Below are 24,383 nucleotides of genomic sequence, written 5' to 3'. Positions count from 1 at the left end.
TTCTATGAAGCCTACTGCCAAAAGTCGCTCCACCTCTTCGCGGATAGCCAGTTGTCTGTCAGGAGCTTGTCGTCGGGGCTTCTGCTTTACTGGTCGAGCATCGGGCGCTATGCTCAGGTAATGTTGGGTCGTCTTTGGGTCGACGCCTGTCATGTCGGATGGTGACCAAGCGAAGACGTTGGCGTTCTCTTGTAGGAAGCCGATGAACTGCCTTCGCTCTTGCTCGGGGAGTTCCAACCCGATTCTGATCGTCCGGTCCGACCGATCCTCCACTAACGGCAAGTCGCAAGTTGGCGTCGTCGGCTTCTTCATTTCTCGGGGATCCCCTAGGGGTTGCTCAGTTCTCGCCCTTTTGTGCAGTGAGACTGCCGTCAAGTAACACCGCCTGGATTCACGGGGACTTCCCCGGACTTCTCCGGCCCCAGCGTGGGTCGGGAACTTCACCGTTTGGTGGTAAGTGGAGACGATGGCCCTGATTTTATTGAGGGTTGGGTGACCGAGGATGGCGTTGTATGCAGTGGGGAGGTCGACCACTAAGAAGGTGGACATCACCGTCTTCGATCTTGGTGGTGCTCCCAAGGTTAGGGGTAAAGTGACCGCTCCCAACGGCGAAATCGAGTCGTTGGTGAACCCGGTGAGCACCGAGGTCATCGGCTCCAAAGTTTCTCTGGCTAGCCCAAGCTTCCGGAAGGCGTCGAAATAAAGTACGTCGGCCGAGCTCCCTGTGTCGATCATTATCCTCCTTACTTGAGTGTTGGCAATCCTGGCCGTTATGACAAGTGCATCGTCATGTTCGGACCGCCCGGCCCCTTTGGCAGGAAACGTGACCTCGGGGTCGGGTTTATGCCTCGGCCGCGGTAGCCCGAGCGTATGCCTTTCGTCCGGACATACTATTCCCCCCGGCCGCTGGGCCGCCAGTGATCACATTGATCAGACGCTCAATAGGACCCTCTGGGCGGGGGGAAAGCTCCTCGCCCTGCTAGAGCTACCGACCGAGGTGCCCTTTGCGGATGAGCTCCTCAATCTGTCGCTTCAATTCGCGACACTCATCAGTGTCGTGCCCGCTTTGCTGATGAAAACAACAATACTTCTACCAATCCGCGAGTTCCCGCGGATTTCTCATCGGGTTGGGGGTTCTGAGCAACCATTTGTCTCTTCTCTGGAGAAATATATTTGTTCGGGACGCACCCGAGGAGGGGAGTCGAGATGTCAACACCAGCGGGTCGGGGCGGTCCAATCTACGCCTCGGTGTGGCAGACTGTTGCCCGCGGGACGGCTCTGTCCTGACCCTTTTGTGTTCCTCCCGCTTCCTGGCCATCCAGACCTCTGCCGCAATGAACTGGTTTGCCCGTTGGAGCATCTCCGGGACCGCGGTGGGGGGTCGTTCCACCAAGGACCAGAAGAATCTGGAGGGCCGCAAGCCTATCATAAAAGCCTGCATTAACAGAGAGGGATGAGCGTCCGGCAACCCCCGGATTTGCGTAGTAAAGCGATTTACAAAGTGGGAGAGGGGCTCGTCCTCCTTTTGGTTGAGTCCGAGGAGCGGTGTCACGGACGGCTTTGGCCGGGCGCAGGCCAGGAAGTTAAGCTCGAAATCTTTGACGAGCTGATCAAAGGAGGCGATTGTCCCGGTCTTCAGGCCGCTATACCATGAGCGGGCCGGGCCTTTTAGAGTCATGGGAAACGCCCTGCACATCAAGGCGTCCGGGGTTCCATACAACGACATTTGAGCGTGGAAAGCGGCTACATGGTCCGACGGATCGGTGGCTCCATCATACGGGTCAAGAGAGGGGAGCCGGAAGCTCGGGGGAACTATTTGATCTTGTATCTCGAGTACGAACGGAGACCCATGGTGTGTATCCCCCCCGAGCTCTCCCTTTGACCTACGAACCTCCTTCTGCACTTCGTCGAGCCGCTGACCAATAGAGCGCAGCTGGGCTCGTAGGGAGTCTATTGAATCCGAAGATAATGCTTTGGGTTCTGGGTGCCCGCTCGGGTTTGCAATCTCCCGATCCCTGAGTGGGGTCGATCGGACCCGAGGCGAAGTGGGGAGCTCCGGAGGTGGCGTGTGAGCCCGAACGGGCGGCTCCTGTTGCCGCAGTGGTTGGATCGCAAGCGGGTGCAGCGGAGGAGAAACGAGTGGGATAATAGACTGCACCATACCGGTCAGAGTTCGGACTTGATGAGTGAGGTCCTAAAAGGCCTCTGACGACACGGGCGACGGGTCGACTATGGCGCCATCGGGTGGCGACAAGCCCTGGTCGTTAAATATCTGCCAATAGTGCTCTGAGGTCATGACAGGGTGTTCATCTCGAGGTTCTCCATACAGGGGGGTGTTCTCCCGGAGCCCCGATCGGGTGTGACCCCTCAGCTGCGGGTTTGTCTGAGTCGATCGGCCGATCCCTTGACATTCGGGCCCTCCTTCTAGCGCCAAAATGTTAGTGTCAACAACTTTAAGCCATGGCCTCGGAGCCAACACGGCTTGGTTCGGGTCCGAATGGGCGGGGATCTTTCTAGACGATCACGGAGACCGCTAAGGCAGTCGGCTTTGCTTGGTGCGATCCCGACGGGGCCGCCATTCGCTCCGGGATGAGACTCCTCTCCTGGGCATTCGGGGAAGGTGGTCTGCCTTCGTACTTGCACATAGGTCGGGTCGGAAAAGCTTGGCCCGACCTCTTCGACGATCAAATTAGTGAATAGTCGTAGGGGGTTTTAGTTCTTTTTCTCTCCCTTTTCCCCCTCGGAGCGTGAGGGTTTTTATAGTGAAGGTTACCGTTGCCTGATGTGCCCGTTTGCAGAGAGCAGGATTGTACTCCTGGTAACGTCTGACAGCGGTATTGGCGTGGTGTGAAGGATCGAGCCTGAGCAGGATGTTAATGTGCCTCGGGCGACGTTCCGGTCTGTTTGACCAGGTGGTGTCAGGTCAACTGAGGCGCGAGGCATCATCTGGGATAGCTGACGTCAATCCGAGTTTTATCATCATTATTATCCTCATCAGATCCTTGGAAGGATCCAATATACGTTGTTTGTATGCTTGATGTTGACCGTATGATAATTAAACTTATACTTGCGTTACTACATATGCCTCGGTGGTCCAATCGCTTAAGGAAAGGACGTACTTCCGAGGATGAATCGACGTCACGAGGGGGATATGGTTGAAGGACAGAAGCACTTCCCCTTCGCCGTGGGGGCCAGAACTCGGGAATATTAGCTGAATCGACGTCACGAGGGGCCCTGCGCCGTGGGGGCCAGAACTCGGGAAGATAAGGACGACGACGACCGCAACCAAGTCAATGACGTGATAGGATACCGCCTTGTTGTTTGTACGGTGTTGTTTGTTTGTTGGTTGGATCCGATAGATAGTTCGAAGATTTCACATAATTAATTTTCACTTTCTTCTAATTATTGCCGAAAATCATCATAAAAAAGACCTATATAATATCCTATTTTTACTTTTTACTAATAATATTTTTAAATTGTTAAATTTTTATTCTAATTTAAGTATCAGAAAAAGATATCTTTATTGGATGCACATAATCGTACAGAAAATTTAGTAGGGCTCGAGTATATTCTAGCACCCAGATTTGTGATAGATTTAAATATTAAATTTAGATTGGTTTCGAATCTCTAGGCACATCAAACAATACTAAGAACCTGAATCAGTAAGGAAGAAGTCGACGAGATCAAACTTGCAATAAGTTTATATGGTTTTGGTAAGCAATTTGTTATGGAAAGGTATTATGGAACTCAACGCTTAGTTCTATCGTGACAAGGATGTAGGGTCTCCCACACGAGGATCCGATAATGTGACGGAGGAACCAAGTCAAGTCAGGGAGCACCTCCTCGGTCGACTCAAGGTGGGCCATTGATTGCTGCTCCTCCCTCTCGAGAAAAGTCAACATCAAGATAAGGATTTTCTGACTTGATCCATTTGAAATTTAAGTTAGCTCGAGATAGTACATAGATGTTTGAGGTATGCTCCCCTTGTCGGTGGGGAGGGAATTAGTTTTTATACTTATTTGTCAAATGATTGATCGTATGAGGCTCATTAATGATCTATAATACCTCGAGAGGCTAACCCATACTTTCCGTATAGCTCGGGTTGATCGGCTTTGCACCGTATGACACTGTCCTATGTTATCGTGGATGGCTTAAGGTAGGATAGCATCGTCTCACATAATACAAGCTGACTTGCACGACTTCTGCTGCCCTCAATTTCGAGATGCTTTGTTAGCAAACGTGTACCAAGTCGATCATGAGATGGGTGTCGTCCGTTCAGAATTCTAAGTCTTGTTTTCATTATTTATCCATTATAAAAATATAAGTATAAAATACTTAAAAAGTAAATTCTCATCATGTCATGAATCCGCAGTACGAGTTAAGAAATTCGAACAAATATTTTTTAAAAATATATTTTTGTCCTTTAATTCATGATGACATGGCAAGATTGATCGATTGAGTTCAACGTGTCGAAATCTGACCGGATCGTGATCAATAAGTACGTAACAAGATTAGGTCAGATGTGATGGGTTGGGCTTTTAGGACACCGTGCACAAACCCGACCCGGTTTGGTTTACGGAGCTCGGTCCCGAGCCGGCACATACAAATCTCTCACCCGAATCGTTTACCGGTGTGTCGATCGATTGATACGCGTTGTGCCGACGTGGGGCCGCATCTCATGCTCTTCTTAGTTGGAGAAGGCTAAAGGGTGAGTTTCGTCGACCCGCTGGTTTAAAAGATAAGAGAAATCTAAAGACGGATGCGGTACGAGTTGACACCGTTGGATACGCCGTCGAAGTCGAGTCGGTGTTGGGTTCGTTATTTTGCTGCGACGTGCATCGCCCTTTTGGAGCGCTCTTCTTCGCTTCTCCGGTTCGCCGCCTGGCTTACGGATAGGGTTGGGTTCCCATAACCCTACCGCGGGGTACCGGAGAAGGCGATATGATCCGACGAATAGGTGCGCACCAAGCATTCGATGAAATGCCTGTACGTCGAGCCTCTTCCTTTTTATTTCATGTTCTTCTCGCCGGAGGGTGACCTATCTTTAGGCTTTTACTTATGGATGGACCTCCCTCTCCTCTTCTAACATGCCATGAATCCCTTATTTCGGTTGAATTTTTGATGCAATTTCTCATATTTCTTTGATTTGAAGCTGGTAATATGATGGTGTCTGATGTGCAGACCACCCTTCGGTGCTCAATGGTGTGAAAAGATTTCCTGTCTAATATACTGTAGACGTTCTTCCAGTTACAAGAACGGGATTCGGGTTGCCTTCGTGGGGCACGAGGCCGGCATCGAGCTTGCAGATGGATCTTCCTCTCTGTTCACCTCTGAGACTAACCCCGACGGCTCGGTTCCCACCATCGAACACATTGAGGGCTACTTGCTCCGTCTCCGGTTCGACGAAGAAGAACAGAGTCATCGTGATCTCCGGCCCCACAGGAGCGGGAAAGAGTAGGCTCGCATTAGAGCTAGCGAAGGCACTCGATGGGGAGATCGTTAGCGCTGATTCCGTGCAAGTGTACCGTGGACTTGATGTCGGATCGGCCAAGCCTTCTACGTGGGACAGAAACGAAGTGCCTCATCACTTGATCGACATCTTGCAACCCTCGGACGATTACTCTGCCGGGCAGTTCTTTGAGGATGCCAGGAGAGCAACCGAGGGCGTTGTAGGAAGAGGCCGAGTCCCAATTGTTGCCGGAGGGACTGGACTCTATCTAAGATGGTACATATATGGAAAGCCAGACGTTCCAAAGGCGTCGTTCATGATTTCGCACGAAGTATGTGCAGAGCTCATGGAATTGCAGAACAGTAAGCAGTGGGATGCAGCTGTGGATTTAGTGGTCAAGGCCGGTGATCCAAATGCTCGGTTTCTGCCCACAAATAACTGGTATCGGTTGCGGCGTAGTCTCGAGATCATCAGGTCCTCTGGAATGCCTCCTTCAGCTTTCAGTGTGCCGTATGATTCATTTCGCCAGCGTCTTGATTCGAGAGCATCGCACACCTCGGTCGTCGAACACCTACCTGATGCAAACAGCTCCCTGAACACTGCAAAGGACCTGGATTACAACTTCATTTGCTTCTTCCTTACGGGCCCGAGAATTGATCTGTATAGGTCGATCGACTTGAGGTGCGAAGACATGCTGATGGAAACCGAAGGGCTTCTCTCAGAAGCCTCGTGGCTGCTTGACATTGGCCTTCATCCGAACATGAATTCTGCGACTCGAGCAATTGGGTACAGGCAAGCCATGGAGTACCTGCTGAGCTGTAGGGAACAAGGAGGAAGAAGCACTCCTGAAGAGTTCCGTGCATTCTTATCCGAATTCCAAAAAGCATCTCGAAATTTTGCAAAGAGGCAGATCACATGGTTTCGGAATGAGCTTATCTATTACTGGCTTGATGCCTCGAGACCATTCGAAGAAGTCATCGATTTCATTTGTGATGCGTACCATGATCAAACGGGGAGATTGGTGGTGCCCGAGTCGCTTAAAATGAAGAAACACACCAATGGGCGACAGGAAACCTACGAGTTGAAGTCCTATCGAGCACTAGTTAAGCTGTTTAGCCGCGATCAAGATTGCGATCATGTTATGAATTGGATCAGAAGCACCCAGCGTCGATAAGGTACAAGTTTATGAGAAATTGATGTCAGTGTTTTCGCCTTTCTGTCAGAGTATGTGAGTTATTTTGTCAATTGAATTTTGTCAACCAGTTAGAAAATGCATGCTGGAATGATTTTGTTAGTGTGATTAATGAGGTTCTTATGCTTTAGTAGTAGTGTGGTAGTGATGTCCAATATATTTCTCATTTACTCACTGCCATCTCTATAAACCTACTGTTCTGCATCTAAATGCTGCATAATGAATGTGGCCACACTCCAAATTCCTCCAAGAACTTGTAGCATAATTTATTGTGAAGTGAATTCAAGAGCAAAGAGTCTCCTTTGTGCCATTTTTGCCTGTTATTTAAGGATATGATTAAGTTGCCTTTTCATGGAAAAAGAAATTGAATAAACTGAGGAAAATTCATGAGCTCAGTTCTTCTTCTTTCATCTTCTCATGTATAACCTCATGCATTTTTGACTTCCTTGTAGCCAGAAACTTGGATAAATTAGGATGCTCTAAAACAAACAAGGAACAAAAGACACAGATCAGTTAAAAAGGATTTGGCTGACAACATGTTGTGCTATTCTATAAATAAAACAGGAAAATAGATCACAAGATAGCATAGCTTTGGTTTAATACCAGAAAAACTACTATTCTGTGCATTCAACCAAACAGTTATCATGCATTTATGTGGAGATCTATTGCATGTAGTGCACCATAAATCTCTCTCATGCTCGGGTGCCAATTCACTCCTACCAGGAATTCATGGACGGTCCCATCCAGCTCGAACCAACTCCATCCTGGGCGGTTCTTGATGCCTCTCCCCTTCATCACCCTTCGGATCTCCACCACTTCCCTCCATTTGTTCTCAGAAGCATACATACTTGATAACTGCACATAAGCTCCGGTGTGGCAAGGATCCAACTCGAGCATCTTTCCTGCAACGACGTCTGCAAGCTCTGCGTAGCCATGGCTTTTGCAAGAACTCAGTAGAGCTCCCCAAGTTGCCACGTCTGGTTCGATATGGGAAGCAGCTCTAACAAGATCACATGCTTCGGGAACATGCCCGGCTCTTCCCAGCAGATGAACCATGCAAGATAAGTGCTCGGCGCGAGGAGTAATCCCATAGGATTCGGTCATCTTATCGAAGAAGTCTCTTCCTTCTTCGATCCATCCAGCATACGCACAAGCCGATAAAATTGCAACGAAGGTGGTGCTACTTGGCCTTGTGCCATCCTTGGACATCTCCGAGAAGAGCTCGAGGCATTCGGCTGCTTTCCCGTGAATGGCCAATCCCATCAGCATCACATTCCATGAGACCTGGCTCTTGTGCACCATCCTCGCGAACAGAGAACGAGCCGTATCTAAACAGCCACACTTGGCGTACATATCCACAAGCACAGTGCTCAAGACGGTGTCATGGCAGAGCTTGCTCTCGTCCAAGCTCAGGTGTACTTGCCGCCCCAAGTGAAGAGCACCCAGATGAGCACAAGCGTTGACGGCGCTGGTAATAGCTGCTTCGTTGGTAGCTACACCGGCGTCGATCATCTCCTTGTACGCGCTCAAAGCCTGCTTGAAGCGATCGTTTTGCACGTACCCATTGATCAGTGAACTCCAGGACACTTCATTCTTGTTTGGTGTTTGATCGAACAGACTCTGTGCAGCCTCCATGTCGCCAGTCCTCGCCGACCCAGCAACCATGGAGTTCCAAGAAACCACATCTTTGTGGGGCATCTCATCGAACAATTTCCAAGCATCATCGATGCTCCCACACTTGTTGTACATGTCGATCAATGAATTGACCACATGAGTGTTGTCCTTCACCCCCCTCTTGCATGCTAATCCTTCCAGTATCCTACCCAAGCTCAGATCACCCAGCTGCGAACAAGCGGTGCATGCAGCCACAATGCTAATCCCGTCAGGCCTCACGTTTGCTTCCATCATTCGAGAGAACAGGTCGACAGCCTCCTTAGCACGGCCACTACGAACGTAACCATTTATCAGCTCAGTCCAAGCAATTTGATCTCTGTCAGGCAATTCATCAAACACGTCGTGAGCAAATCCGACGGACCCACAAGCAGCATAGGCGTGGATCAACGAGTTCAGCACCAGAGTATCGGATCGAAAGCCGAATGCTATAGACTGAGCATGAACACCCATAACCAAACCAAGAGCTTTGAGATCGGGACATGCTTTGAGAACAAGGGAGAGGGTGACACCGTTGGGTTTGGCATCGCACCGTAACAGCTGCTTGTAAAGGGCTAATAAGACCGTGCCCGGGGAATTCGCTCGGGAATGGGATCTTAGAAGCTCATTACATATCTGGAGGAGGACTGCGTTCGACGCATGTCGGTTCTGGGAGAGCCCCTTGATGATTACAAGGGCATGGATTTGGCTGAGATGAGCAACTTGGGTGCAGGCTTCGAGCAAGGGAACGCACGGCTTGGCAAGGGACAGGCATCGGGCCAGTGACTTGGACATTGGCATCACCATAAGCTGGCGATCAGGATTCGAGCTATATACTGGTAAGATCACGTACTTCAGCTCTCTTCAGATCATACATTGCGTCGGAGGAGGTAACGGAAGCCGAAGGGAAGGCAGCCATGAAGATGGAGTTCATGACGTCCCGGTACTTCTTCCCTGCGAGGCCGCGGTCCATGACTGCAAGAGTCCAAGGTATCATCGCCATGCCTCTCTCTCTCTCTCTCTCTCTCTCTGTGTGTGTGTTCTGCGTTCTGACGGGGAATGCAATGGGAGGCGGGTTGCCACCGTTCATGGCCCCAAAAGCTGGTGGTCATCCATCGACGAAGACGATGATGGAGCCACAGAATGCAGAACTAAAAAATTCAATGTGCGATAAAAGCTCGATGATGTCAATGTGGCTTATAAAACATACTGTCCAGTTGCGGTGCGACTCCACAATGTCGCGACGAGTGGACTCGGACTGCCACAACAACTCACTCCGAGTTGAACCGGTACTAAGAGCCACGAAACCGCCCGCCAAAAGCAACAAACCGCGAGGGCTCGCCATCGATTTCTACCAGACTACCGCGACGGGTTTCTCCCGCCCCCCCTTCCCCTTTCCCTCCTCCTAGCTCTGGCGCCTCGATCTCAGCCGCCTCATCCGCCTCCGGTACCCCTCGTTGTCCTCCTCATTCGGCGGCTCCCCTCCTCTCGCCTGCTGCGTCGGGATCGGCAGGAGCGAGTTCTCGACGGATGTGCTGGCGTGGGAACCTCATATATTGATCTCCTCCGTCGTCGAATGGGCTTCTCAGGTCTGTTCTTCTGCTGGACCGTTGCAGTTTTTCTCCTTTCTACGAATTGGTAGCGTTGTATCGGAGTAATTACTTTATATATGGTACAAGAATTGCTAGTTTTTGGTGGTTGTGCTTAGGACGGATTGGATTCAAAGAAGTATGCACTGGATGTAAGATTCAAGACTTGGATTTAACCAGACCAGTACTAATCGTTAGTCAATTGATAGATTGTTTTGTTTTGGGGCATCGAGTGGAGAATGGAAATTTAACCTGAAATTGGGCATGAAAATTCTCATTGTTCCCAGGACGTTCAAGGTGCTTCAAGATTATCCAAACACCAGTTCTCATCTCTTGTAGAATATTATAATTTATTATTATGAGTAAGGATGTAGAGTTTGAGATGGATTTATCAAGACATAAGACAGATTTTTATTCCAGGTTTTCTCTAGGGACAAAAAGGACTTGAATTGGTAGCCATGTGATTTTATCTATTGAAAACACAATTGATAGTATTATTCTTGGTTCTGTTATGACCATGTTCAGCCTGAAACTGGATGGTATTCTTGGTATCATGTAATCTATCTTGTAGTAATGGGATTCTAAGTCTTGCTTTCCTGAATCTTCTACCATTGAATCTGCTGAGACATGTATCGCTGAACTCTTCTTCGATCCTCATCATAGGAAGATCTTATAGAAATACATCTAGGTATCTGATTGTTACTCATCAAAGGATCTTTTTCTGAAAGTAACATAAGGAAGTGCTGCATTTACAACATCATGAGACTATGATTCTTCATCTGACAAAAGGGACAATATAAGATATCTTTACAATTATTCTTATTTTTGAATTAGCCATTTATGAGATTAGGGTTCAAAAATAATGCGTAATGTGCATGCAGTGCCCTCCCTTGGGTCAGATTCAGCTGGATATGTAGGAAGCTTGGATGTTGATCTATTAAGTTACCGAGTTCTCAGATTTGGACAAGATTTTTCTAGTGGGAGATTGTATAGCATCGATATAGAAGTTCAAATCAAGTTGTAAAAATGACAGAAGATGTTATGTTGGACCAGAAATCCTCTAGCAGACGAATGATAGAACTGTGTTGTCCTAATAGTTCTACAGCAAAAAAGAGTATAGAAGTTATTTGCACTTAAAACTTTTATCATTTGAAACAAAAATGATTTAGTGAAGTATGCACAGTAATTATTTGGGAGTTCACATGAAGATGTAAAATTGACATCATCTCTTCGGGTAGACCAGAAATCCTTCAATAAACTTATCAGTGGAACTTTGTCAGCCTAATAAAATAATGTCCTTCAACCAAAAAATGTCAAGTATCTTAAAGTTATTTACACTGAAAAATATAAATCTTTTTAATAGTCATAGATTAACAATTTCTTCCTATTAATTAATAATTAGGATCTTGTCCATTTGCAAACATGAAAAATGCATCTGATTTATATAAGAAAATAGGATGATTATTTTAAATTAGATTATGAAAGATGACATATTTTGTCAAAACCTCCAAATCTATACTTTGTTGATCTTAAATCAGTCCATAATCCACAACTTAAACATATTGCATGGCTAGAAGAAAAAGTAAAATTAGCCCACTGAGAATTCATAGCATTAGTTAAATTATAAAAACATATCGTTGGTTAGGATACTTATCCAACTTATTTTACAGATTGATCTGATTTACTATGCTAGAGATGTTTGTCGTCTACACTTTCTCCCGTAACATGTATAAAATGAGAACAAGAACCTTGCAACTTAGCTCTTTGTGATGGAAAATTATGCGATTGATGTTTATGTACTTAAATGTTTAACATATTTCTTTCAAGTTTATGGGTGCTTAAAATTGTAGCTCTTATTTATGAAATAAAAAATTAGTTAAAATTAAATCAAAATGGGTCCATAGCTCAGTGGTAGAGCATTTGACTGCAGATCAAGAGGTCACCGGTTCGAACCCGGTTGGGCCCTATAAATTTTTTGTCATTTATAATATTTTCTGGTTGTTTGATTTCAATATTATCAACTGTTTTATGAAATACAAATTCTGGTCTATTAATGTCATTTGGGCATTAAAATGTTGGCCTACGATCCTTAAAAATTCTTAATCAATATTATCAACTTGACATTATAATGTTTTGTATTATAATGATGAGTAATCTTTGATGGCAATATATAACTTATTTTTATCGTGAATGAGATATGTTAAGTAGAGTATGAAGATGGTATCATTATGTTTGTTAACTTCTATCTAATGTAAGATTATAAGACCTATTATGTTTGTTAAATAAAAATTCAATGTTGTCCTAATCCATCAAATATGTGGCACCAATTTTTCAAGTTTGAGTTTATTATGTTTTTTAACATGATTGAAAAAAAAAAGATTTGTATGAAGTTTTTGAGTGTCTTTAATTTTTTTTCTATAGTTATATTATGACAATCTAAGAAATCTTGATGATTGTGTAGAATGTTGATACCTATTTGAAGGAATGAAATGCTGATCTAACTTCACTTGGTCGGATATATTGGCAGATCTATGGTTCTGTTATAATAAGATTACCAAATTTAATAGTTCCATATGTTACGTTATACGAGCAACTTTCTGACACAGCCATCCTCAAATAGAGACAGTACTTCGCTAACTTTCTGACATAGCCATCCTCAAATAGAGACAGTACTTCGCTAACTTTCTGACAGTCGTCCTCAACTAGAGACAGTACTTCGCTGAAATAGTACTCGAAATAAAGAGCTGTTCACTGTTATAATGAAATGACAAGGGTTTCTGAATCAAATGCTGCGTCAATGGCTTAGGTTGAGACATCAACGTTGCTTATTACTTTAGTAGATGGCTTTTTTTATTTTGTGCATGTTGGAGACATGGTCAGTTCAAAATATTTTTAATGGGTTAGCAATAGATGTCTTGATTGCTTGCAGTTTTATTCTAGTCGTCAAATCATTATCCTTATCCTATATAGCTCCTAATCCGAGTAAGTACTTTAATTAGGCGGCTTGTCAGCCACACAATGTGATTAGTTTCATGATTAAACCATGCATGATTTTATTAAGATCAAATTAGTTATATGTTCAAGCATGTAAATTACTTTTTTGTTTTTTTACTTTGTTGTTCATCAGATATATCTAATAGGCAATAAGTAGCATGGAGAGTAACAAAGCTATTGACTTACTTTAGGATTTAAAAAAAGGTTCTTGTTAGTTAATTATGCTACAATGATGTGCTTGCTGGTTGGTGTAATTTTTGCCTTACTGTACGAAGATTTGATAAATGTTATGGCTAATCATGTCATTTGGATGCTAGTTCATGATTAGTGCAACTGATGCAGTTTGTTTAAGTCAGTATATCTCACTCACAATCTTTGATGCATGAGGCATTAGACAACGCAAATAAGCAAGTCACAGTCTGCTCCCTGTTGTATCAATGGTTTCATCATTGTCCTAAAAAATGTCATCATGACTGCACAGAAAATAGCTACATAGCTGTTTAGTGAAATTCGAATCATGTTCAATTAGGTGTCAATTGTTTATGAATTCTAGTGCCTGTTTGTTGATGATGCAACCATATGATAATGGTTAGGAAGAAGCATCCCCCACCTGCTGTATGAGAGTCAGTCTTTAGAGCACAAAGATTGCAGGCAATATAAGATAGATGTGTAGGTGGAAGGATCAATGTTTCTAAACGATTGAAGTTTTTGGCTTTTGTAGTTTGCTATGGGCTATATATATTACAAGTGGGGTTTGTCATTGTCATTGTCAGACTCCATCTAAATCACTGTAGAAATGAAGCTTATTAATCTTGCATTCTCCTTTTTATCTTTTTAGTTCACAGAAATTATTTTATTCCCGGAGTATTCTCTTCTTCTTTTTTAATTTATTTAATTTTAATACTCTTGCTCCATTATAAACTACAACAACAAATCATAATGTTCCAACAGATCTATCGCATGTAGTGCACCATAAATCTCTCATTCTCGGGTGCCAATTCACTCTTACCAGTAATTCATGTAGTGCACCATAAAGCTCAACCCCAATAAAAGATTAGGATAGAAATACAGATGAAATAATATTCTTATTTTCTTATGATTTGATGATCGATTTGAATAACTAATCTAATTGCATGATTTGAGTGAGTGATTAAGGAAAATCTCTCCCTCAAAACCTGTTTAAATATTTATTATCTCAATAAATTTTATTCATATATGTTATATTATATTTCTCAATTCTTCATAGTATCGGAGCTCCTCTTGAGGTGTCTCAAGTAAAACATCCCCGTCCTTACTATTTGACGACAATAATCACTCTTCTCTGTTGATCGTCGTTACTCGATTTCCTCCTCTTGCCTCAAGCTTCAATCAATTGTAGAGTTTTCTTGTTTCCCTAATGGTTCTCATCGTAGACCTGCACCAAAATTGTTGATTTGCTATTGTCACTGTAGCAACAACAACATCCTCTCCTTAGAGAACTACTCCTCTCTCTTTCTCCTCATTGATTGTTGCTCGAACGGAGGAGCGCTCCCCCTTCCTCCTTACCCACTACCTAGCGCTCTCTAACCCAAGCGCTTCCCTTTCCTCCTCATCGACCACCGAGCGTTCTCTGCCTTGAGCGCTCCCTCTTTGCTTCATTGCGGTCGCTCGATAGCTTCCAGACAACTAGAGGCTTGTCGCCTCCTCTCGACCTCCTCGTCCTCGGGGGTGCACAACATCGCCAACTATGGTCGCCCCTTTGCCTACCACCTTCCTCATAAGCTAGCAAGGAACACCAACCATCGTCGTTGCTATTTTACTGATAGACATCATTGTGGTTGCCCCTCTACCCTCTCTCACACCCGCATGTCTATTAGTAGACCTCTCATCCAATTCTCGAATGTACGGTCTTCCTCGGTCATGTAAGTTCAAATAGTGGAGATCGAGATAAGCAGCAACCTCCCCTCTTTTATAGTTTGATCTATCGGAATGGTTCATACTCTTAACATGTCTTCCTCATCTACAACTAACGACTATAGAGATAATGAAGACATCATCATTGGTGATGGTAACAAAATATCTATCACTCACACTAGTTCCACAAATACTTAATTTAAACACCAATATTTTAACACTCACTGATGTTCTATGTACTTCATATTAAAAGAAATATCATTTCTATTTCTCAATTTTATAAATAAAATAATATGTTTATTAATTTTTTTCCTGACTCGTTTCTTGTAAAGGATTTGAGCATGAGGGCATCCTTGGTCCAAGGCTAGAATAAAGACAATACTTACGAGTGATTGTCAACTTCACAAATCATCGTGCCAACCACTCTTATTTCAATTATTGTTCCAATCGATACTTGGTATGACCGTCTTGATCAACAATTAGTCTCTATTCAACACCAACAACTTTCTCGTGATTCTCTTTCAGCTTTCAAATCAAATGGAATTATGACTTATTGTGATACTTTTATACGGGAGAACAGGTCCATAGACTCTACTACGAACGTAACCATTTATCAGCTCAGTCAAAGCAATTTGATCTCTGTCAGGAAATTCATCAAACACGCCGTGAGCAAATCCTACGGACCCACAAGCAGTATAAGCGTGGATCAACGAGTTCAGCACCAGAGTATCGGATCGAAAGCCGACTGCGGAAGAACATCCATTACCAAACCAATAGCTTTGAGATCGGGACATGCCTTGAGAACAAGGGAGAGGGTGACACCGTTGGGTTTGGCATCGCACCGTAACAGCTGCTTGTAAAGGGCTAATAAGACCGTGCCCGGGGAATTCGCTCGGGAATGGGATCTTAGAAGCTTATTACACATCTGGAGGAGGACAGCGTTCGGCGCATGTCGGTTCTGGGAGATCCCCTTGGTGATTACAAGGGCATGAATTTTGCTGAGATGAGCCACTTGTGTGCAGGCTTCGAACAAGGGAATGCACGGCTTGGCAAGGGACAGACATCGCGCCAGTGACTTGGACATTGGCATCACCATAAGCTGGCGATCAGGATTCGAGCTATATAATGGTAAGATCACGTACATCAACTCTCTTCAGATCATACATTTCGTCGGAGGAGGTAACGGAAGCCGAAGGGAAGGCGCAGCCATGAAGATGGAGTTCATGACGCCCCGGTGATTCTTCCCTGCGAGGCCGCGGTCCATGACTGCAAGAGTCCAAGGTATCATCGCCATGCCTCTCTCTCTCTCTCTCTCTCTCTGTGTTCTGCGTTCTGACGGGGAATGCAATGGGAGGCGGGTTGCCACCGTTCATGGCCCCAAAAGCTGGTGGTCATCCATCGACGAAGACGATGATGGAGCCACAGAATGCAGAAATAAAATATTCAATGTGCGATAAAAGCTCGATGATGGTCAATGTGGCTTATAAAACATACAGTCCAGTTGCGGTGCGACTCCACAATGTCGCGACGAGTGGACTCGGACTGCCACAACAACTCACTCCGAGTTGAACCGGTAATAAGAGCCACAACACCGCCCGCCAAAAGCAACAAACCGCCCGCCAAAAGCAACAAACCGCGAGGGCTCGCCATCGATTTCTACCAGACTACCGCGACGGGTTTCTCCCCCCCCCCCCCCCCCTTCCCCTTTCCCTCCTCCTAGCTCTGGCGTCTCGATCTCAGCCGCCTCATCCGCCTCCGGTACCCCTCGTTGTCCTCCTCATTCGGCGGCTCCCCTCCTCTCGCCTGCTGCGGCGGGATCGGCCGAAGCGAGTTCTCGACCGGTGTGCTGTCGTGGAAACCTCATATATTGATCTCCTCCGTCGTCGAATGGGCTTCTCAGGTCTGTTCTTCTGCTGGACCGTTCAGTTTTTCTCCTTTCTACGAATTGGTAGCGTTACATCGGAGTAATTACTTTCTATATGGTACAAGAATCGCTAGTTTTTGGTGGTTGTGCTTAGGACGGATTGGATTCAAAGAAGTATGCACTGGATGTAAGATTCAAGACTTGGATCTTAACCAGACCAGTACTAATCGTTAGTCAATTGATAGATTGTTTTGTTTTGGGGCATCGAGTGGAGAATGGAAATTTAACCTGAAATTGGGCATGAAAATTCCCATTGTTCCCAGGACATTCAAGGTGCTTCAAGATTATCCAAACACCAGTTCTCATCTCTTGTAGAATATTATAATTTATTATTATGAGTAAGGATGTAGAGTTTGAGATGGATTTATCGAGACATAAGACCGATTTTTGTTGCAGGTTTTCGCTAGGGACAAAAAGGACTTGAATTGGTAGCCCTGTGATTTTATCTATTGGAAACACAATTGATAGTATTATTCTTGGTTCTGTTATGACCATGTTCAGCCTGACACTGGATGGTATTCTTGGTATCATGTAATCTATCTTGTAGTAATGGGATTCGAAGTCTTGCTTTCCTGAATCTTCTACCATTGAATCTGCTGAGACATGTACCGCCGAGCTCTTCTTCGATCCTCATCATAGGAAGATCTTATAGAAAGACATCTAAGTATCTGATTGTTACTCATCAAAGGATCTTTTTCTTAAAGTAACATGAGGAAGTGATGCGTTTACAAGATCATGAGACGATAGTTTTTCATCAGACAAAAGGGGCAATACAAGATATCTATACAATTATTCTTGTTTTTGAATTAGCCATTTATGAGATTAGGGTTCAAAAATGATGCTTAATGTCCGTGCAGTGTCCTCCTTTGCGTTAGATTTAGCCAGATATGTAGGAAACTTGGATGTTGATCTAAGAAATGCAGCCAGATATCTGATTGTTACTCATCAAAGGATCTTTTTCTGAAAGTAACATGAGGAAGTGCTGCATTTACAAGATCATGAGACGACAGTTCTTCATCAGACAAAAGGGATAATATATAGATATCTTTACAATTATTCTTGTTTTATTATTAGCCATTTATGAGATTAGGGTTCAAAAATGATGCGTAATGTGTATGCAGTGCCCTCGTTTGGGTTAGATTCTGTTGGATATATAGGAAGCTTGGATGTTGATCTATTAAGTTATCGAGTTCTCATATTTGGACAAGATTTTTCTAGTGAGAGATTATATAGCATTGATATAGAAGTTCAAATCAAGTTGGAAAAATGGCAAGATGTTATGTTGAAGTATGTACAGTAATTATTTGGGAGTTCACATGAAGATGTAAAATTGACATAATCTCTTCGGGTAGACTAGAAATCCTTTAGTAGACTTATCAGTGGAACTCTGTCAGCCTAATACAATAATATGTCCTTTAGCCAAAAAATGCCAAGTATATTAAAGTTATTTGCACCGAAGAAAATAAATCTTTTTAATAGACGTAGATTGACAAATTCTTCCTATTAATTAATAATTTGGATGTTGTCCATTCGCAAACATGAAAAATCTATCTGACTTGTATAAGAAAACAGGATGATTATTTTATCAAAATATCTATCTGACTTGAAAGATGGTTTATTTTGTCAAAATCTCTAAATCTGTGCTTTCTTGATCTTAAATTTGTCCATAATCTGTAACTTAAACATGTAGCATTACTAGAAGTATAAGTAGAATTAGCCCACTGAGAATTCAAAACGTTAGTTAAATTACAATAACATACTGTTGGTTGGGACAGTTACCCAACTTATTTTACAGGTTGATCTGATTTGCTATGCTAGATATGTCTGTCGTCCACACTTTCTCCCATAACATGCATAAAATGAGAACAGGAACCTTCCAACTTAGCTATTTATGATGGAAGATTATGCGATTGATGTTTTTTGTGTTTATTGGTGTTTAAATGTTTACATGTATTTCTTTCATGTTTACCTGAGCTTAAAATTTTAGCTCATATTGTTGAAATAAAAATCAGTTAAAATTTAATCAAAACGGGTCCATAGCTCAGTGGTAGAGCATTTGACTGCAGATCAAGAGGTCACCGGTTCGAACCCGGTTGGGCCCTGTAAATTTTTCGTTTATAATATTATCTGGTTTTTTGCTTTCAATATTATAAACTGTCTCTTGATTTATAATTTATGTTCTAACAATGTCATTTAGGTATTATAATGTTATTTATGATCCCTAAAATTAAACAAAAATGGGTCCATAGCTCAGTGGTAGAGCATTTGACTGCAGATCAAGAGGTCACCGGTTCGAACCCGGTTGGGCCCTATGAAAATTTTCATTTATAATATTTTCTGGTTGTTTGCTTTCAATATTATCAACTGTTTCATGATCTACAAATTTTAGCCTACTAATGTCATTTGGGCATTAAAATGTTGGTCTATGATCCTTAAAAAAATCTAAATCGGTATTATCGACCTGACATTATAATGTTTTGTATTATAATCATGAGTAATATCCGATAACAATAGACAACTTATTTTATTGTACATGAGATATCAACATTATAATTTTTTGTATTATAGTCATGAGTAATCTTTGATAATAATAGGTAATTTACTTTTATCATATATGAGATCTCAGAACGTTAAATAGAGTATGATGATAGTACTTCTATCTACTGTAAGACGTATTATGTTTGTTAAATAAAAATTAAATCTTGTCCTAATCCATCTAATGTGTGGGACCAATTTTTCAAGTTTAAGTTTATTATGTTTTTTGACATGATTTAAAAAAAAAGGTTTGTATGAAGTTTTTGACTGTCTTTAATTTTTTTCCAAGAAATCTTGATGAATTTGTAGAATGTTGATACCTATTCCAAGCAATGAAATGCTGATCTAACTTCATTTGGCTGGATTTATTGGCAGATCGATGGTTCTGTTATATTAAGATTAGCAAAGACAATAGTTCCAGATGTCACGTTATATGAGCAAATTTCTGACATAGCAATCTTCAACTAGAGACAGTACTTCACTGAAATAGTATTCGAAATAAAGAGCTGTTCACTGTTATAATGAAATGACAAGGGTTTCTGAATCAAATGCTGCAATAATGGCTTAGGTTGAGACATCAACGTTGCTTGTTACTTTAGTAGATGGCTTTGTTTATTTTGTGCATGTTGGAGACATGGTCAGTTCAAGATATTTTTAATGGGCTAGCAACAGATGTCTTGATTGCTAGCAGTTTTATTCTAGTAGCAAAATCTGTGCTGTCATATTTTAAATATCGAATCATTATCCTTATCCTATACAGCTCCTAATCCGAGTAAGTACTTTAATTAGGCGGCTTGTCAGCCACACAATGTGATTAGTTTCATGATTAAACCATGCATGATTTTATTAAGATCAAATTAGTTATATGTTCAAGCATGTAAATTACTTTTTTGTTTTTTTACTTTGTTGTTCATCAGATATATCTAACAGGCAATAAGTGGCATGGAGTGTAACAAAGCTGTTGACTTACTTTAGGATTTAAAAAAAGGTTCTTGTTATTTAATTATGCCACAATGATGTGCTTGCTGGTTGGTGTAATTTTTGCCATACTGTACGAAGATTTGATAAATGTTATGGCTAAACCATGTCATTTGGATGCTAGTTCATGATTAGTGCAACTGATGCAGTTTGCTCAAGTCAATATATCTCACTCACAATCTTTGATGCATGAGGCATTAGACAATGCAAATAAGCAAGTCACAATCTGCTCCCTGTTGTATCAATGGTTTCATCATTGTCCTAAAAAATGTCATCATGACTGCACAGAAAATAGCTACATAGCTGTTTAGTGAAATTCGAATCATGTTAAATTAGGTGTCAATTGTTTATGAATTCTAGTGCCTGTTTGTTGATGATGCAACCATATGATAATGGTTAGGAAGAAGCATCCCCCATACCTGCTGTATGAGAGTCAGTATTTAGAGCACAAAGATTGCAGGCAATATAAGATAGATGTGTAGGTGGAAGGATCAATGTTTCTAAGTGATTGAAGTTTTTGGCTTTTGTAGTTAGGTATGAGCTATATATTACAAGTGGGGTTTATCAGACAACTACAATAGCTAAGTGCAATTGAAATATTATATTACTGCTCCAGTTGTGAAAGGCCATGCATATTATTGATTATTCTCAGACTCCATCTAAACAGCTATAGAAATGAAGCTTATTGCTCTTTCATTCTCCTCTATCTTTTTAGTTCACATAAATTATTATTTTGTTCTTGGAGTATTCCTTTTTTTTTATAATTTATTTATTTTTGTACTCTTGCTCCATTCATTATAAACCACAACAACAAATCATAATGTTCCAACAATTTCAAGTCAATTACTTGGTTTGTTTATTTGTTTTTTTTTTGTATTGAACATTTCTCAAGGAAATATCCTTCTTTAAATAGTACATTGAATGTCGAATTGAAGGTGAATTTGCATGAAAAAATATACCCTTATGTGTTTAATTTACACTTGTATGCTTTTTTGTAGGTGTATCAATTTCATATCATGATTTATCTATCTCCTCCATCGTGCTATGCTGCTTCGAGATGTGCAAAAACATTTTGATTGGCGTATTCGAGATCTGTGCACGTCAAATCCTTTGGTCCCTCAGACAATCCTACAAGAAAGAAATCACGGCAAATGTGCAGAATAATACGAGATTCATGATTCACAAACATGCGACCTCAGAAATCCTTTGATCGATCCGAGAAACATTCGAATAGAGAGTTAGATTTGGGTGCAGACACATCAAATCAGACAGGTTCAGATTCGAACATCTACTCATTACAGATATCGATATCTATTTTCGACTCGTCTGAATCGAAACCAGATATATTTTGATGGGATTTGAGACCGACTGAGATTCAACTTTACGTTGGATTTGACGAACTGATCAACTTTGGCTACCTTTCATCAGTTCATTTCAGATAGTACAGACTGGCGATCCGTTCAACATCAGAGGCATGAATGGGGCCCGTACGTAGACCAATTCCAACCATGACAACTCCAAACACCGAGTGGGTTGCCTCTGCATCAACTCTCACCCACCGTCCTGTATGATGGGTTCACTGATCCACTCCATCGGTCCCGTTCTTTCACAGAGATGTCCATGTCACTCATCTTCCATCAACATCAAACAAGAACCCTCTCCAGGTATGCGACCTGTCTCTACATTCTTACATTTAAAAGTTAATACTTGTTAATATTTGAATCGACTACTAGAGCATCAGAACGATGCATATCGGGAATGAATTTTTTTGCAGGTCAATAGTATTTTTAATCTCTTAACATGTCACTTTTTTTTTCATCTTATTCGTAGAGATAAAAGTCAGACTACAGTTAGTTTGATTTAATCACAGCGTTAGCAAACTTGTTACCATGTGGAGAATATCATTAGATAAGTATGAATAAAATAAATAAATATCATTGAATATTTTAATCCTCAATCATATCGTGAATTTTCATCTCACAAGAAAATATCTTCCGCACCTTCTACCTAACACTTTTCTACAAAGGCGAAGGAAAAAAAAAAAAAGTGTTAGTGTCTCTTTATATTTGTGGTTGGGGAGTCACGGCAAGGCTTGACTCCATATGCATAGGGTCGTTTGGTCCGATACTCGGGCAGAGGAGATGGGTGTCAGTCTTCATGTGTCCAATGTCTCGTCATGTGTTTATCGGATCTCTGCACACAAGTCGGGATCGGGAGATTTCCTGACCCGACTCGACCCCTCCTAAGATTAAGTTAGTTTTTTTTTCCCTTTTCTCCTCCCGGTACTGACCAGGGGTGAGTTTTTATACCTACGTGCGGAGCCAATTGTACTTGGTCAATTAATGTCTGTCGACCGCTGGGGCGATCGACCCATACTTCCCACGTGGGCGTCGATCAACCCGTACGGATTGATGTCGAGCGGTGCCGCCCCAAGCTTTTCAGGGTGGCCACGTACCTTGCGGCACCGTCCTGAGTTTTTCGGGACGACATCGAGCGACGTCAGCTCGGATTTTTCGAGGTGGCATGGTACCATGGGTGGCTTTGTACAGTATTGCGGGGATCCGAACCCGGCATGTTGCGATCTGCCACCTCAGCTCTGTGCGACGCCCGGTGATGATGTGGCTGCAGGCCGCTGCCTAGGAGTGTGCGTCGCCTGTATATGCCCTATCAAAAAGAAAGTTGGAGGAGAATAGAGCCAATGGGTGTCATCATCAGCCCATTGGAGTTGCTACCTTGGTGCAAAAGCAAGATAAAGTGGTGAGCGAGGGTTGATTGTTTTCATGTGGGTTGTTTTCCTTGCACTGGTTCTTACTACGATGACCAAGTGGTTTAGGATTTAGGATTATAAGTGTCGTTTTCGACTTTCAAGTGCCTTCATGGAGGGTGCAGAAGCTTCTAGTGGCTTACATTTTGTCTTGTGCTTGGAAGACTATATAAACTGTACTGTCGACTCACAAGTGTGCAAATTAAAAGTGTGTTTTTAGGAGAATTATAGTACAAGGATGATTGCATATCCTGATTGAAGCTGATCGCATGAAGCTTCTTTAAATCCTTAACGATAAGTGAGGAAAGAAGAATTCAAACCCAAAAAAACCCATATAATGATTTATCAAATTCTTTATCATCTAAGTTGCTCAACATCTTCTAGGGTTTGTAACTTTTTTTTAAACTACTGATTTTTTTAGCATTATACATATTAGGGTTTGTCCTTGACCTTGGGTTGTGTTGTCTCTTAAACATGGTTAATCTTCTTTTGAGTTATATCTAAGGTGATGGCAGCCTTCTTGTCCTCCTCTCCCACTAGTGAGTCAATGTGAGTTAGAGACATTTTAGGATCAATATGGGTAGGTTTAGTATTTCTCTAATTTATTAAGTTTTGGTATGTTTTATATATATATATATATATATATATATATATATATATATATATATATATATATATATATTCTTTTTAACCTATTGTTGACCAGGTCATGTAGTTGGTGAAAGGAAGGGGTCAAGTCTCACATATATATCAAATAGTCAACCTTTTCTCCACTCTTTGTCCTTCAGGACCATCCACCAACTGAGAGAAGCAATGGGAAGTGTAGTAGTCAACAATAATGTTTTTTGTTTCATGGCATGCATTGGTTGACTCGAAGTCTTGGATAACCACTACCACAATGATTTGAACTTAGAATCTCTTTATTTAAGTGAAGAAGGATAGTAACATGTAGACTTTAATGAAGTATCGGTTGTATATAATAATAATTATGGATCCCCAAAGAAACTCTTCATGTGAGAGTAGGTGTTGGTATATGGATCATTAACTCTCCTACCTCCAAAGTTATTCTTTCTAAATAGTGCTCCTCTTGTATGCTGAGTCATTAACATGTTTCTTGAACAACACTGATCCTATTATAGTTATGACAAAAACACTATCCCCCCCCCCCCCCTCTCTCTCTCTCTCTCTCTCTCTCTCCAAAATGATTTGGTTTGTAAGTCAATGCCAGCAAAATTTTCTCATCGAGGAGCCCTTTGTGTTACACTTTAATAAGATCATTAGTTGGAACGATGTTGATAGAGTAGGTCCTACCTTGTGATATCCTTTCATCATATATGGATTCAAATTTGTTTGATGCATCTTTGATGATTTCAAGTGGCATGGTAGTACTAATTCGTGAGGATTGGATACCAACT

The 24,383-nt window shown here is 42.3% G+C and overlaps 2 protein-coding genes, 1 long non-coding RNA gene and 3 other non-coding genes across 9 annotated transcripts; 5 read left to right on the top strand and 1 right to left on the bottom strand.

Annotated features, from left to right (window-relative positions):
- The first annotated feature begins 4,666 nt into the window (after positions 1-4,666).
- On the top strand, positions 4,667-8,428 carry LOC135610601 (tRNA dimethylallyltransferase 9-like). Of its 4 annotated transcripts, none has more exons than XM_065105304.1 (3): positions 4,667-4,957; positions 5,248-6,624; positions 7,365-8,428. In XM_065105304.1, exons 1-2 carry the CDS (start codon positions 4,942-4,944, stop codon positions 6,621-6,623), a joined length of 1,392 nt encoding a protein of 463 aa, XP_064961376.1. In that variant the 5' UTR covers positions 4,667-4,941; the 3' UTR covers position 6,624; positions 7,365-8,428. The 4 variants fall into 4 exon arrangements, with proteins under 4 accessions (XP_064961376.1, XP_064961379.1, XP_064961378.1 ...); XM_065105307.1 differs by having other exon boundaries at positions 4,668-4,986; XM_065105306.1 differs by having other exon boundaries at positions 4,669-4,957; positions 5,182-6,624.
- Positions 7,284-9,294, bottom strand: LOC135608774 (pentatricopeptide repeat-containing protein At1g31430-like). The gene is made up of 2 exons (XM_065101814.1): positions 9,145-9,294; positions 7,284-9,101 (listed from the first exon to the last, which is right to left on the bottom strand). The coding sequence occupies exons 1-2, from the start codon at positions 9,292-9,294 to the stop codon at positions 7,284-7,286; spliced, it is 1,968 nt and encodes a 655-aa protein (XP_064957886.1).
- A 2,480-nt stretch (positions 9,295-11,774) lies between these two features.
- TRNAC-GCA (transfer RNA cysteine (anticodon GCA)) lies at positions 11,775-11,846 on the top strand. The gene has a single exon. It is a non-coding gene; the product is annotated as a tRNA-Cys (tRNA).
- A 4,181-nt stretch (positions 11,847-16,027) lies between these two features.
- On the top strand, positions 16,028-23,543 carry LOC108952938 (uncharacterized). Its single transcript, XR_010485695.1, has 3 exons — positions 16,028-16,667; positions 21,203-21,476; positions 21,633-23,543. It is a non-coding gene; the product is annotated as an uncharacterized LOC108952938 (long non-coding RNA).
- Positions 18,722-18,793, top strand: TRNAC-GCA (transfer RNA cysteine (anticodon GCA)). Its single transcript has one exon. It is a non-coding gene; the product is annotated as a tRNA-Cys (tRNA).
- On the top strand, positions 18,931-19,002 carry TRNAC-GCA (transfer RNA cysteine (anticodon GCA)). The gene has a single exon. It is a non-coding gene; the product is annotated as a tRNA-Cys (tRNA).
- Positions 23,544-24,383: the final 840 nt, after the last annotated feature.

The sequence above is a fragment of the Musa acuminata genome, chromosome BXJ2-4 (genome assembly GCF_036884655.1).
Source record: "Musa acuminata AAA Group cultivar baxijiao chromosome BXJ2-4, Cavendish_Baxijiao_AAA, whole genome shotgun sequence".
In the NCBI taxonomy this organism is placed as follows: Eukaryota; Viridiplantae; Streptophyta; class Magnoliopsida; order Zingiberales; family Musaceae; genus Musa; species Musa acuminata.
The sequence above is the reverse complement of the archived record's forward strand: the minus strand, read 5'-3'. Positions and strand labels throughout refer to the sequence as shown.

Coding starts and splice junctions, on each gene's coding strand:
- LOC135608774 (XM_065101814.1), bottom strand. CDS start 9,294: ATGGCGATGATACCTTGGACTCTTGCAGTCATGGACCGCGGCCTCGCA. Junction 9,102..9,144: donor ATGATCTGAAGAGAGCTGAA/GTACGTGATCTT, acceptor CCTGATCGCCAG/CTTATGGTGATGCCAATGTC.